The following is a 12,693-nucleotide window of genomic DNA, read 5'->3' as shown; positions in this document are numbered from 1 at the left end:
CTTTCATTTAGCCCTGGCAAAACTTTAAGGGTCAAAATGACCCAAGCCAGAGCGAAGCCCCCAGTTCCTCAGAGGGCTTGGTTATCCCATACTGCCGTGCAAGGGTTCGTTTTTCTTTAATCTGTGAATAACTTTTATTATTGAGGCCTCATTAACACTGTGTGAAAAATAACCAAAATGTATTTAAACGCTGGGCTAAAATCAGAGCATTTGGAGGTAATAGACATTACTAAGGAAAAACAAAAAAACAACCTAAAGGTGAGATTGTTTTTCATTGTTCTGCAATGAATTCAGCTGTCAGGCACATAGGAACTGGATTTTCCAAGAGGCAGCTGGCATATGCAAAGTCATTTATTTGTTTGAGCATTTTCAAGAAGTGCCCACATTTATGTGTCTATAGAATTTTTGTGAACAACTCATCTGAGGTGAGTTAACTGAGGACACAGCCCCCGAACACATTGAAGACATTATCTTTGAACTTGATTTCCATGAACTTGTTAATATCCCAATTACATACATTTGCATAACGGCAACCTTGTGACTTTTTGGCAAGCTTCCAATAAATAAGATCAGATGGCTACGCTGGAGCATATCCCAGCTCACTACTGGCAAAAGGCAAGTGTACACCCTGCACAGGTTTCCAATCCATGGCAGGGGCATATACATGCTCACACTGACTCCTGTGGGTAATTTAGACTCATCAATATACCTAACATACCTGTTTTTGGACTGAGGGAGAAGGCTGGAGTACCTAGAAAACTGCCCAAGCAACACAAGCAAAGGGAGAACATGCAAACTCCACAGAAGAAGACTTCTGCTGGGAACTTTCTTGCTGTGAAGCAACAGTGCTAAACAAGCACCAACCGTCTTAGCTCCGATGGGCCGCTAGAATCTGGCTCCAAAAGCAAGTCCATCTCTATTGACTCCCATGTTAAAATGTCCAACTTTAGAGCAGAAAGAAATATATTTACATCCTGGCTCAAAAAGCCGGTTTTGTCTCAATCGTTTGATTTCACATTTATGACAACTCTTATGTGAATTGTTTGGTACCAGGCCATGAGATTTTTTATGAAGGAATAGATTATTACTAATATGATTGACTGACAGTTGGCTCAGTCAATGGCTAGCCGTTATCACGTCCTCATCCGTAATTGTCATGCTACCAAGCTTACTGAAGCAATTACCCATTTGTATTACCTCAGCCTCAGGTAAACGCAACTGTCATTTTTGATTTGCCATTGAGTCTATATGTTAAACAGTATATCCCGCTGTAAACACCCAGCTCTGCAGATATTTCGGCGGGCTTTGGCTGAAGGAGCTGGGAGCAAAGCTAACTTTAATTGACTTACGGGGGGCATGTTTCCATTAGCTGTCGAAGCAACGTGGCTGCGCCCCGCATGAAGAAAAATGGGCTCTAAGACTGGTTTTCAGAAGCCAATGGGTCTGCAGCGAATGCAACTATGTTGAATTTAAGACCAGTTCAGTTCAATTCTGTCCAATTAAAATCAATCAAAACCAATGCAGTTATGTCTGTAAAATGCTAATTTATAAAAGAGCAGCAAACAAAACCAACATCTATTACTAAATCTTCAGTTAGATGGAGTTCCCTCAGGGTAATTATGCATCGGGTGACAAGCTATAGCAGTGGGACATGATGGGGACAACTCAGGCATGGATTCCATCAGTATGAATGGAAAAAAGGCTAAACATAAAGTTAATGATGCATTTAATGGCATTCATACACATAGGTAGTAAAGAGAGGAGCTCAGTGCATTATGGGAAGTCCTTGACCGGTTTAGAACTGTAGCAGTATAAATAAAGGGATCACCGAAGGTCGACTTTTACTGATAACTAAACCAGTAGCAACTCTAAACTTGTCAACAAAGGACATTTTAAGCCTGATCTTTAAGGAAGAGAGTGTATCTGCCTCCCAATTCATTTCACTCACAAGAGTAGAGGAGCTTTAAGCCAGGTACAGTATATAAACCTCTTAAACTATGCGTTTAATGGGCGCTTTAAATCCCTTTAAAACTTTGTAAATTACCTAAATACTAACTTTTACATCTGAATGTTTCAACTCTCTCAGCGTGAATAATGTAGATGACAAATGAAGAAATGTCAGTTTTACCCTCGTACTGAGTAAAGTGACGTTGAGGCCTCATACATGATATAATCAGATGACTTTATTGTAGATATCAGATGTGCTGCTTAACGGTTGTGGTTTGTTTTTGGAGGATTCCTACGCATGCTTTGACAGCAATACTTTTATATGAAATTTTATAAATTCCTGAACAATGCCAGAATACTGTATGTGTTTATTTGGGTAGCTTGATGTGTGTTCAGTAGGTTTTGCCCAGCTTTGGGGCCGGAAACTGTCAGTTTGATCTAGCAATACTGTTCATCTCCCTGGTGCATTTATATGTAGGAGAAAATCGGGCTAATTGCACGACATCTAGCTTAGCTGAGGTTTACAGTTTACCCCGGTGTTTAACCCCATTTAAGGAGGTCACATCTTGCATGATCTCTTAAATCCTGTTGTTTAACCTGCAACTGAAGGTTAACTTGATCTCAACAGCTGTGTCGTTAAAAAAATGCTGCATTAACTCGTTGGCTAAAAGGTTGCTGTGGAATCCCCTAAAATATTGTTGTTTATTTATCTATTGTTATTTTTATTCATTTTTTAGATTATGTTTAACAAATAAACATATCGCCACCTAAACACTCGAAGGTGACCTGTTGAACCTGTGACTGAAGTTGAAAACGTCACGGCTCGCTTGGGCTCTCCTTGACTGGAATGGTGGTTATTATAAATATGTTTTTCCAGAAGTACTGTGTAATGGTTTTGGAGATTAGATAATGCACTGTAAATATGTTTTTTTTTCTGTCCGTTTAATTTAGAAGCAGCACCTGCATGGAGCTTACGTTGATATTGATTACATGTGTGGGTTGGGTTAGACCAGTGTCTCCCAACCTGGGGTCCGGGCCCCCCCTGGGGGGGCGCCAGAGATCTCTGGGGGGTGCGCGAAACTTTGTCTGCTTTGAAGATATGCAGTTGTAAAAATTATATTTGCACATGTTAAATAAATAAAAAATCATAATAACACACCTAATGGAATACGGTAATCCAAGTCTGTATAAACCCACTTAGAAATATATTTTGGTCATTTTAAGTAAGTTATTTATCAGGATAAAAACTTAAAAACGTATTATTATATCATTATTCAACATTTAATCATACTACTACTCCGACAGGTTATTAAAGGAAAAATGTTAAAAAAAATTTTGCTCTCATATTAAAAGAGACATTTTTCAGAAATATTTTTATGTCCTTGCAATTTTTTGTGCGTATTTTATAAATTGGTGACACAAAAGGAAGGTGAGAAAAAAGAAGTACAGGGTAAATCAAAGAGAAATGTATCAAAAAAACAGAATTAATGTTCATTTTTTCAATTAAAGGTTTGTAACGAATAACTTTACTCTTTTGGTGCTGTTACGTACTGCTCAGGGGGCCCGGCTGGTCTTAAACACAAGTAGGGGGGGGGCTCCAAAGAAAAAAGGTTGGGAACCACGGGGTTAGTCCAATGTCTCTTTTTGTCAAGTAAATTCTTGTGCAGGCTTACTTTTATCAGTTTTAGGTAAACGTGCAGGAAGAAACACATGTAGAGGTGGATGTAAATTTTTTTTTATTAAGGGCAGCAACTGAGATCAAGATAATCTTCAGCTGCAAATTAAACCATAGGCGTTAGCAAGAGTGCAACAGGCTTTAAGAGGTCATGTGACTTTCTAATGTGACATAGGGGTTTAACACGGGGTTGAATTTTAACCACCAGCTAAGCTAACAACTTTGCAATTAGCCCCACATTTTTTTTGAGTTGTTGAAACAATTTTTAATCTGTTCATGTTAATGTTTATTTCTTTTATCTTATTCCCGCTTGGCTTCCTGTTCCGTTCGCTTTGTTTACCCTGATTATTTACATCTGCATCGTATTAGCTCCCTCTTGTGTGTAATAAAGATGTGTACTTTCCTTTTGTCACTGCTTCTATGTTCCACTCTTCTCCAAATGTATGCCTCCATGTGTTTCTGGTACTTATTGTGCTTTTTCCACTTGTCCCTGCTTAGATCCAGGTATCAGTTGTCCCGGAGCTTTGTGAAGATCTTTTTACATGTATGCTGTTTTCTTACATGTAGTTGTAGATGTAGATGTTTGGGAGACACGGCTGTTGTTTTGGGGAAATGTCATGAGATTTTTCTCATATGCCTCTCCTCTTGCTTCAGAAATTGATTCCAGCAAAATATTTGGGAGGATTTCTAATTTCACAAAAGCACCTGGAGGTGAGAAAAGTTGTTCACCTCCATCAAGCTACAAAATCCATCATGGAACTCAAGATGGCATATGTTGATCAGGCTTTGAAAATTTAACAAGCCATTAATATAATAATAGTCACAAAGATCTATATGGATGCGCTCTGGAAATTATCGCACACTGGTTAGACTACATGGTGCACTTTTTTCACACTTTATTTCATAAACATAAATATAAAATGAGAAACTGAATGATGCGTTAAGGGTTAGGGTTAGGATGTGTCATTTTGTGCACTAAAGCTGGGATCCGTACTTTAAATCTGTGCATCTATGCATTCAAATCTGGGGATTCACATGCGACCGTAATAGCGTGAGAGGTGACCACTCTGTCGTCACTAACCGCCTCAATCCTTATATGCAACGAACGAGCCTAGTGACCAAATTACCCCAACAGATTGTAAACTGTGCCGTCTGGATTTCAGTGTGCGCTTAATCTGAGCCCACAGCATCAAATGAGTGAAAAAACAGAGACAAGACAGCTTAACTTTGGCTTAGATTTCATGTATCACTCTCAAACAGCTCCCAGTATGTTTTTTGAAGTAAACATTTGACAGTAAATAGCTGAACAGAGGGCGAGTTAAGAGAAAAGGTGCATGGAAACAGAATGTTGGTAAATTTCTCATATTAAGATAGATACATACTGAAGTATTTTATTTATATATATATATATATATATATATATATATATATATATATATATATATATATATATATATATATATCCCACCGTTAACCGTTAACCGTTAACGTTACTGTTACTGATACTGTAACATTTTTGAGAGTGAAACCATGTTTTTTCTTTTCATGCTCTAACAGAGGGATGAAACGTAAAAGAATATATATCCTTCACCACAGCAATGAGTGAGTCGGCGTCCTTTCACTCAACAACGCTTGTTTCATTGGCCCGATCGCTGTCTGGGTTTGGACTTGATGCCGCCAATGGAGGACTTGTCAACCCTCCTGACCTCGTTGAACATCCACCGCCGGTATGATCTGAGTGCAAATATTCACCTCTGTGTCTTTAAAACACTCCATGTTTCTCTCTTGTAGCTCAGTTTTCAGCTTCTAGAGCTGACAGTTATTGAATTCGTCCATAATGCCATGCTTCAAAGCCACAACATCACCTGCCCAGATAGTAAACTGTGTTTGTTTGTTAGGACTCTGGCATCGATCTGGGACCTGGACTGTTCTTTGCTGATGGCAAGAGCAAAGTGGACTATTTACTTTGCTACAAATACAAAAAAAGACGGGCATCGTCCAAGCATCGTCTCTCCATTTCATCCAATGGGACTGTACCGATATCAATGGAGAGACTGGAAACGGAGACAGAGCCGGGCGAGGCGAGTGCAGCTGCGGGAGATGCAGAGGAGTCAAAGCTCACTGAGGAGGAAAAGGCTTTAATGAGGGAGGAGTTTGAAGCGGAATTGCTGGAGGCTGGACTAGAGATTGAGCGTGACAGAGAGGTATGTATCTGTTTTGTTCCTGCAGTTATTAAAGAAGTGAAGGAAAATAAAACATCTCAAAGGTGCTTACAATATGTGCAAATGTGTTTTTTTTCTGTGTACTGTATGTATCAGTGTGTGTGTGTGTGCATGGATGAGTGTTTCACTGTGCATGTTGTGTTCTCTGTATTTGCTTGTTGTTGGCGCAACTGCTGTTTTGGTTGAGGATTAAAAATGATGGCCGTAAGTAACTTAAGCCAAAGGCCAGATTACACTGGGCCTTCTTAGAGAGTGATCCATTATTCAGAAGTGTTTTTGATGGCAAAGCATTTCATTTGAGTGTTGCATTAGGTTTCATCTATACTGAGTAGTTAAAAGGATGTGCACAGTTTTTACTGCCTCAGAGTTTGTAATTAAGATACTTATGATACTTCTGAGAAAAAGCATAAAACACTGTGCTGCCGAGTCATGCCAAGCTCTAACTTAGAACAACGTGTGTTTTTGTGTGTATTTTGTCTAAAAACGTTCTGTTTTAAATTATAATTTCATATCTTTGTTTAGGACCTGTTAGGCTTTGAGGTAGAAAAAATGTTATATCGTCACTTGAAAAATGTCTAGAAATATAAGAGATGTAGATCAGGGCCTTGAGATGTTGTTGTCTGATTCTTTATTCACCATAGTGACTAAACTGTTAGGACAGGTTTGGAAATTGTTGGTATTGGGTAACAGCTCGTTCTATGTTTGGCGGGACTGGATGCAAATAAGATCTTTCTTAATCAGTTAATGGGTAACTTCTGATTACATTTTGTTCAACATCATGACACACCTTGCTGATGGTTCTTTGCTTTTCATTGTTATGCATTTTCTGTACAAACATAGTTAGAGGGTACCTACAAAATGATCATGCCTTCTCTTAAGAAACATTTCTTGAGGTCTTAATGAAATGTCTGTAACAAACTTTGGTCAAAATAACATAGTGATGTTTTGCAAAACAATTAATTTTTAACCAGGTCTCAGTTTTGGTCATTGTGGCTGGTGTTGAGGGGGCGGAGCCACTCATCTCCACTTTAACCCCATCTTTCAATCAAACGGGTGTCCCTCTTTTGAAATTAATAAATGCACCAGAAAATGTTTTTGTTTTTTCAAAAAAAAAATTACCATTATAAATTAAGTCAGGATAAACTTGATAATAGATGATTTGCTAATACTTATTTCCCTACTAAGTCCTGAAGGAGCACAGTATAAAGATGCAACAATTACGATGTAAAATGAATCAGTTCTTGGCTTATGATTCATTTATTAACATTTGTCATGGTAATAATTTTCTTCTACCTAATTTAGAGTTGGTCAAGAGTTCAAAATCCAATCATTAATTCATAAGTAATTTTGAGCTGGTCAAGAGCTCAAAATTAGTTTTGAATTATTCATCGCTCTGTTAAATCCAGTTTTTGTGCAGGGTACTCATTCATCAGTCAGTAAGACGTGAGACACATCTCAGTTAGCAGCCAGTGTCACTATTATTCTTCACAAAATTGATATATAAAAAATTATAGATGAATTTTTTTATCATACTTCTTATCATACCGGGTGCTATTGTGTGTTTTTTGTGTGCAGAAGTCGAGTGGAATAGGGTTTATTCGCCTGCACATCCCATGGTCAATACTCAGCCGGGAAGCAGAGCTGCAGAAGATCAAAGTTGCTGTGAAAAAGGTCAGAGATTTAATTCACGCAGGGTCTTCGTCCGCTTGTTTAACTCAACATGCTTTGGCCATTTGCTGAAATTTGCACACATGAACAAATGTCAGGAGAACTGTTTAATTGGAGTGTTTTTCATGCTTGGTTTCTTTGAGCAGAAATGTGAATTGCGGAAACGGACCGGCATTGCTGGAATGTGGGATTCTGTTGCCACTAAACTGAACGGACCCTTTCAACCCGACGTCCCTGAGTTTGACATGCAGGAAGACTCGCAGTCCCGCGTTTATTTCAAACCCCTCAAACACCCTTTTATCAGAGACAAGCTCCACCTGTGAGTAAATGAGCTGTAGCACACACGAGAATAAAACATGTATTTATTTTTTTTATCTTTATGATTGGGGATACACATTTTAAAATGTTCATCCATATGAATGAAGATAAGAGACAAATATGTAAATTACTCATTCAATATATGCTTTCATTAATTAGCAGGAGAGGGACTCAAATTAAACTTTTATTGCCTACTGTCCTGATTCTTGCATTGTCCTGTCTTGTAATTTCCTGCAGGTACGACATCAAGTCAACAACAACTGTATTTGACAATGCGACACGGAGTAGAATAGTGAGTCCAGAAGCAAATATCTTGTTATGTTTGTGCTGTTAAGTTCACATACTACTAGTTTTACAATACTGCGTGTGCTTCTAGGTTGCTGAGATTATTTCACGCACAAAGTGCACAAACACTTGCCAAACCACTGGTGAGGTTCTTTTCTCTCTCTCTTATTATAAATGTATGCCCATTCATTGCTGGTGGTCATAAAACTGACTGCTTTTGCCCTGTTTCTTGTGTCATAAGGCATCAGCTCATTACTGGCTCGAGGTGTTTATGACTCTGCCTTCTCTCTGCATGATGTGAGTAAAACAGAAACTGTCGCCACACTGAACAGTAAACACTGTTTGTTCCCATTGTTATGTGTGGCTGCTTCACGCGCCGTTAATTGTGCCATATGCAGGGGTGAACATAGGACACGACTAAATTACTTGAATTGAACTAGATACCTCTGGTCACATTTTACTCTAAGAAGAGTACTTGCTCTTGAAAACCTTTAAGTATTCAAAGTACTTGTCAAAAAGCTTAAAACATATTTTCTCATTGTATGACTGCAGCAAAGAATAAGAAGTCATATGATTAATTATTCTATATTTATTTGGAAACCATATAAAACTTTTAACACACATGCCACAGATTTGCAGCTACAATATAACGGCAACAATAACAGAAACACTTAAAACGGCTGAATATAGATTCAACCAAGCTTTAAAGCGACACTACGTAACTTTTCCACCTTAATATCATATTTCCAGAGTCATTGTGATGGTACATCAACTTCCAACAGGTTTAATGACACCTCTGTCATGTCTGAGGGAGTCTGTATCGCCTTCACTGGCACTATGTAACTTTGAGGAGCATGGTAGGAACCCTGCCACACTAAAAAACTACACATTTTTACGGCTTTGACTGCTTTACGGCATATGTCACTTCCCCCTCCTTCCCGATTCGCAGTTGAGACGAAAATGGGCGGGGCGTGGAGCACAGCTCCGGAGAAGCTGGTAACCCGTTGCTGTTGTGGCTGCAGCAGCTCCACACAACAGACGTGGGGAAAAGATCGCTAATGGTTTAACTTTTCAACGGTTTCCTGCTCTGAGGCAGAACCACGCAGGCCAAGTATCTGATATAACAAAGTAAAAGAGTGAAAGAGTCGTCGGCTCGCTTGGATCGCGGCTGTAACGACCAAACACCTTCCACACAGTAAAGCCTGAATTATGGTTCTGCGTTAAATCGACGCAGACCTACGGCGTAGGGTATGTGGCGACGCGCAACGTACGGTGCGTGTCGCCGCGTACCCTACGCCGTAGGCTCTGTGTCGATTTAACGCAGAACCATAAATCAGCCTTAAACCACAAACACTCACACAGACCGGGTCGGATCAAAACACGGGTTTTATTCCCCACTTCTCCAGCTAAACGCAGTTGCTGGCCAGCTCTCTGCGGTGCAATTAACCCCAATCTTCAGATAAAACTAGTTTGTTGAGGAAAAAATATTAACTCTTATTTGTACCTGCAGAGGAAAAAAATAATCTCACGAGGAAAATAAAAATATTGCTCACGCCTCGGAGCCTCTTCACCATAATATAGCAGTCAAAAAAAAAGAAAAGAGAAGTAAGAGGGATACAAAACATGTACTGTATGTTGTACTATTATACAAATTTATTGAAACACATGGCGACATTTACCAAAGCAGCCAAAGCAGCTGCCAAACACTACTAAACAAGGTAGCCGGAGACGGTGATTCTGCAGAACTGCGGCAGTAATCCCTTATAAAGAGTGGCGCTCCGACGAGGAGCTTCATTCTTTAGTAGGGATTTCATATGGATCCAGACCGTTAATAATCATTATTTTCTCCATATACTGCTCCCTGGCTTCCTTGTTTAAGGTATCCCGGTAAATTCCAGTTCCTTTCCAGCAGTTTAACATCTTTTTTTTTGCGTTCCGTCTGTTCACTTGGTGAAACAGAAAAGCGTCCCTTCTTCTCTCAAAACAAATGCACGCGACGAGACAGGAGTTTTCCGGCAGTACGCGCTGGTGCTCATGGGAAACGTAGTGTTCTTTCTGGTAAAACACTACCGCTTTTGTCCAAAAGATGCCGCCAAACTCAGAAAAGCTGAAAGTTACGTTGTGCTGCTTTAAATCATGTAAAAAACATTTTCATTGAACAGCCAGTAAGTGCAAAGCTTTTTGAACTAGTTCTCAATCAAGGCTGCTGGACTAGACTTTTCTTGGTTCTTGAAGATGTTTCACCTTCCATCCAGAAGATGAGATAAGATCAAACTTAATTGATTGCACAGTGGGGAAATTGTGAAAAGAGAGTAAACAGATGCCCAGAGTACATCTAAACTGCAGCGTTGTACAGTCTAACAGCGGGGGGAATAACATATCTGTGGTGGCAGGCCTGTCTGCAATGAGGCTGCATCAGTTTACTGCTCAAGGAGCTGTTCAGAGCCTCCACTGTCTGATGCAGGCGGAAGCAATTGTCCATAATGGATGCCAGCTTAGCTAATGCCCTCGTCTCACCCATCTCCTTCACAGCGGGCAGTCCAGGAAAGGGCTGGCCCTCCTGCCGAGTTTGTTCTGTCTCTTCCTGTTCTGGTCGGAGCTGCCCGCTCCCCGGCAGAGGATAGCGTACATGATGCTGTCACGGAATCATGACAAGTCCTAAGCAGAGGCGTTACTCTGTGTCCTCATAGGGAGGAGGCCACTTTGGCCCTTCTTGTACAGTTCATCAGTATTTTCGGACCAGTACCACTTACTCTTGAGTGTGTGAGGTAGTCTCCTTCCTCAGGAGTCTTCCTCAGCTCCCTCGATTGAAGCCTTTGAGAATAATGTTTACATCAAGATCAGTTTCATCTGACTCACCTCTGCCTTGGATGTGATCGGTCCTACTTGGTAGGCCTACAGCCAGAAACTAGACAACTAAAAAATCCTTAAAATGTAATTTAACCAACCACTAACAGAATAAAATGGCGACAGTGTTACAGCATGCAAGCCCAATTTAGTTTAAAATGTATTAACAAGGAATTGAAAATGATTAGCTACATAGCTCAAGATGTTTTTGGATGTCAATGTGGTGAATAACTCTTCATTTCAAAGAGCTTGGTCTCGAGTTCTGACCATGGTTGCTCAGATGAAGGACCACCTAGTAATGTGTATATGCGACATATGGAAACATCACACAGACAAAACCACACAGAATTGGACCAACATACCAACATACTTGGAATTTTGGAATGAAGTAAAACTAGTAAATTTCTTCAAGAAAAGTATTCAGGTAAAGTACAGATACTCAAAAAAATGTACTTTATGCTGTTGTTGTCCATCCCTGCTCATGTGCTGTAGGATAGTCAGTTAAAGGATGGGTATTAAACACTTAAATATGGTGTTGAATCCTTGATCCATCTATTCCACCCACTAGGAACACATTTAAATAGTACTGGTGTTCATTCATTCGGCCTGCTCTGTGTCAACCACGTGGCTCCTTTATTAGTTATAGGTTTACTTGTTTCTCACATCCTTTGTAGAGAGGTTTCCTCTTCCCCATCTAAGTTGAAATTAAATCAAAGAGAAGCACAGAGAAGAATCTTGGGCTTTTTCATAGAATTTTGGAATTTCGGGACGGTTAATGTCATGTTACCTTAGTTTAGGATCATCACCTCCAACAAAAGAAGCATGTCCAGGTATACCGTATACCTGTTCAGTACGCTGCATGTGTGCTTAGTTTACAGATGTTTCTTTCTCTCTTTTTTAGGGGTCCTTCACGAGAAGAGGAGGGAAAGACCAGCGAAATGACAGACAGGTGAGTTGATTGACTTCTGATTGGATTTTATGACATTTGCATTATTAAAGTATTTTTAAGAATCTGGTTGGACAGACTAGCCATTCGAGATCAGACTAAATACTGACTTTACTTTTGAAAGCGTCCTTATTACTGTGATCATGCCAAACCTAACTGGATGTCCTTGATGGCTTGAACCGATCTAGCAAAATAATAATAATAAGAGTCATTTTTATCGCACTTTTCTAAGGACACTCAAAGTGCTCACAACGGTTCCATTATTGATTCACTCCTCATTTATACTTGGTGATGGTAAACTACGTTAGCAGCCACAGCTGCCCTGGGGCAGACTGATGGAAACGTGGTGGTCAGTCTGCGCCTAACGGCTTCTCTGACCACTACCAGCATTTATACACCAGCCATGCCCTCACTGGAGGCAAGCAGGACGAAGTGTCTTGCTCAAGGACACAACGACGGATGTCAGGGTGACATCCTTCAAACATTGGACGACCCGCTCTTCCACCAGAGCCACTGTCGCCCCAACAGTGAAGTTCAGACATGTCTGACCAGCACAAAATACATACACATTAATCAAACGATGTTGTTTGGTCTAAAAGCATACAACAGTTTGAAAAGCATCTCTTCTAATATTTGCATCCTACACATTTATTTATCAAAGAAATGAGACCATTGAGGAAAAACAACCATTTCCTACATTCTTTAAATAACTTAGCATTTGTTACAGGGCTCCAAGTGGTTTAGTAAATATATATAATACTCATTTTAAAAGAGTCTAAAATACC

At 39.8% G+C, this 12,693-nt stretch overlaps 1 protein-coding gene across 4 annotated transcripts in view; it reads left to right on the top strand.

Annotated features, from left to right (window-relative positions):
* Nucleotides 1–12,693, top strand: part of ano2a (anoctamin 2a) — a 33,125-nt gene that overhangs the window by 2,877 nt on the left and 17,555 nt on the right. For 2 of the 4 annotated variants that reach the window (XM_061721921.1, XM_061721918.1), the window contains exons 2-10: nucleotides 4,277–4,333; nucleotides 5,180–5,349; nucleotides 5,521–5,826; nucleotides 7,420–7,515; nucleotides 7,659–7,831; nucleotides 8,068–8,122; nucleotides 8,207–8,258; nucleotides 8,357–8,412; nucleotides 11,864–11,911. In XM_061721921.1, the coding sequence (XP_061577905.1) occupies nucleotides 5,221–5,349; nucleotides 5,521–5,826; nucleotides 7,420–7,515; nucleotides 7,659–7,831; nucleotides 8,068–8,122; nucleotides 8,207–8,258; nucleotides 8,357–8,412; nucleotides 11,864–11,911 (915 nt within the window). In that variant the 5' untranslated portion in view covers nucleotides 4,277–4,333; nucleotides 5,180–5,220. Of the gene's footprint in view, nucleotides 1–4,120; nucleotides 4,167–4,276; nucleotides 4,334–5,179; nucleotides 5,350–5,520; nucleotides 5,827–7,419; nucleotides 7,516–7,658; nucleotides 7,832–8,067; nucleotides 8,123–8,206; nucleotides 8,259–8,356; nucleotides 8,413–11,863; nucleotides 11,912–12,693 lie in introns of those variants that run through there. The other 2 variants (XM_061721919.1, XM_061721920.1) reach the window with 2 other exon arrangements.

Source organism: Cololabis saira, chromosome 5, assembly GCF_033807715.1.
Source record: "Cololabis saira isolate AMF1-May2022 chromosome 5, fColSai1.1, whole genome shotgun sequence".
NCBI classification, from domain to species: domain Eukaryota; kingdom Metazoa; phylum Chordata; class Actinopteri; order Beloniformes; family Belonidae; genus Cololabis; species Cololabis saira.
This window is presented reverse-complemented; position numbering and strand designations above follow the sequence as displayed.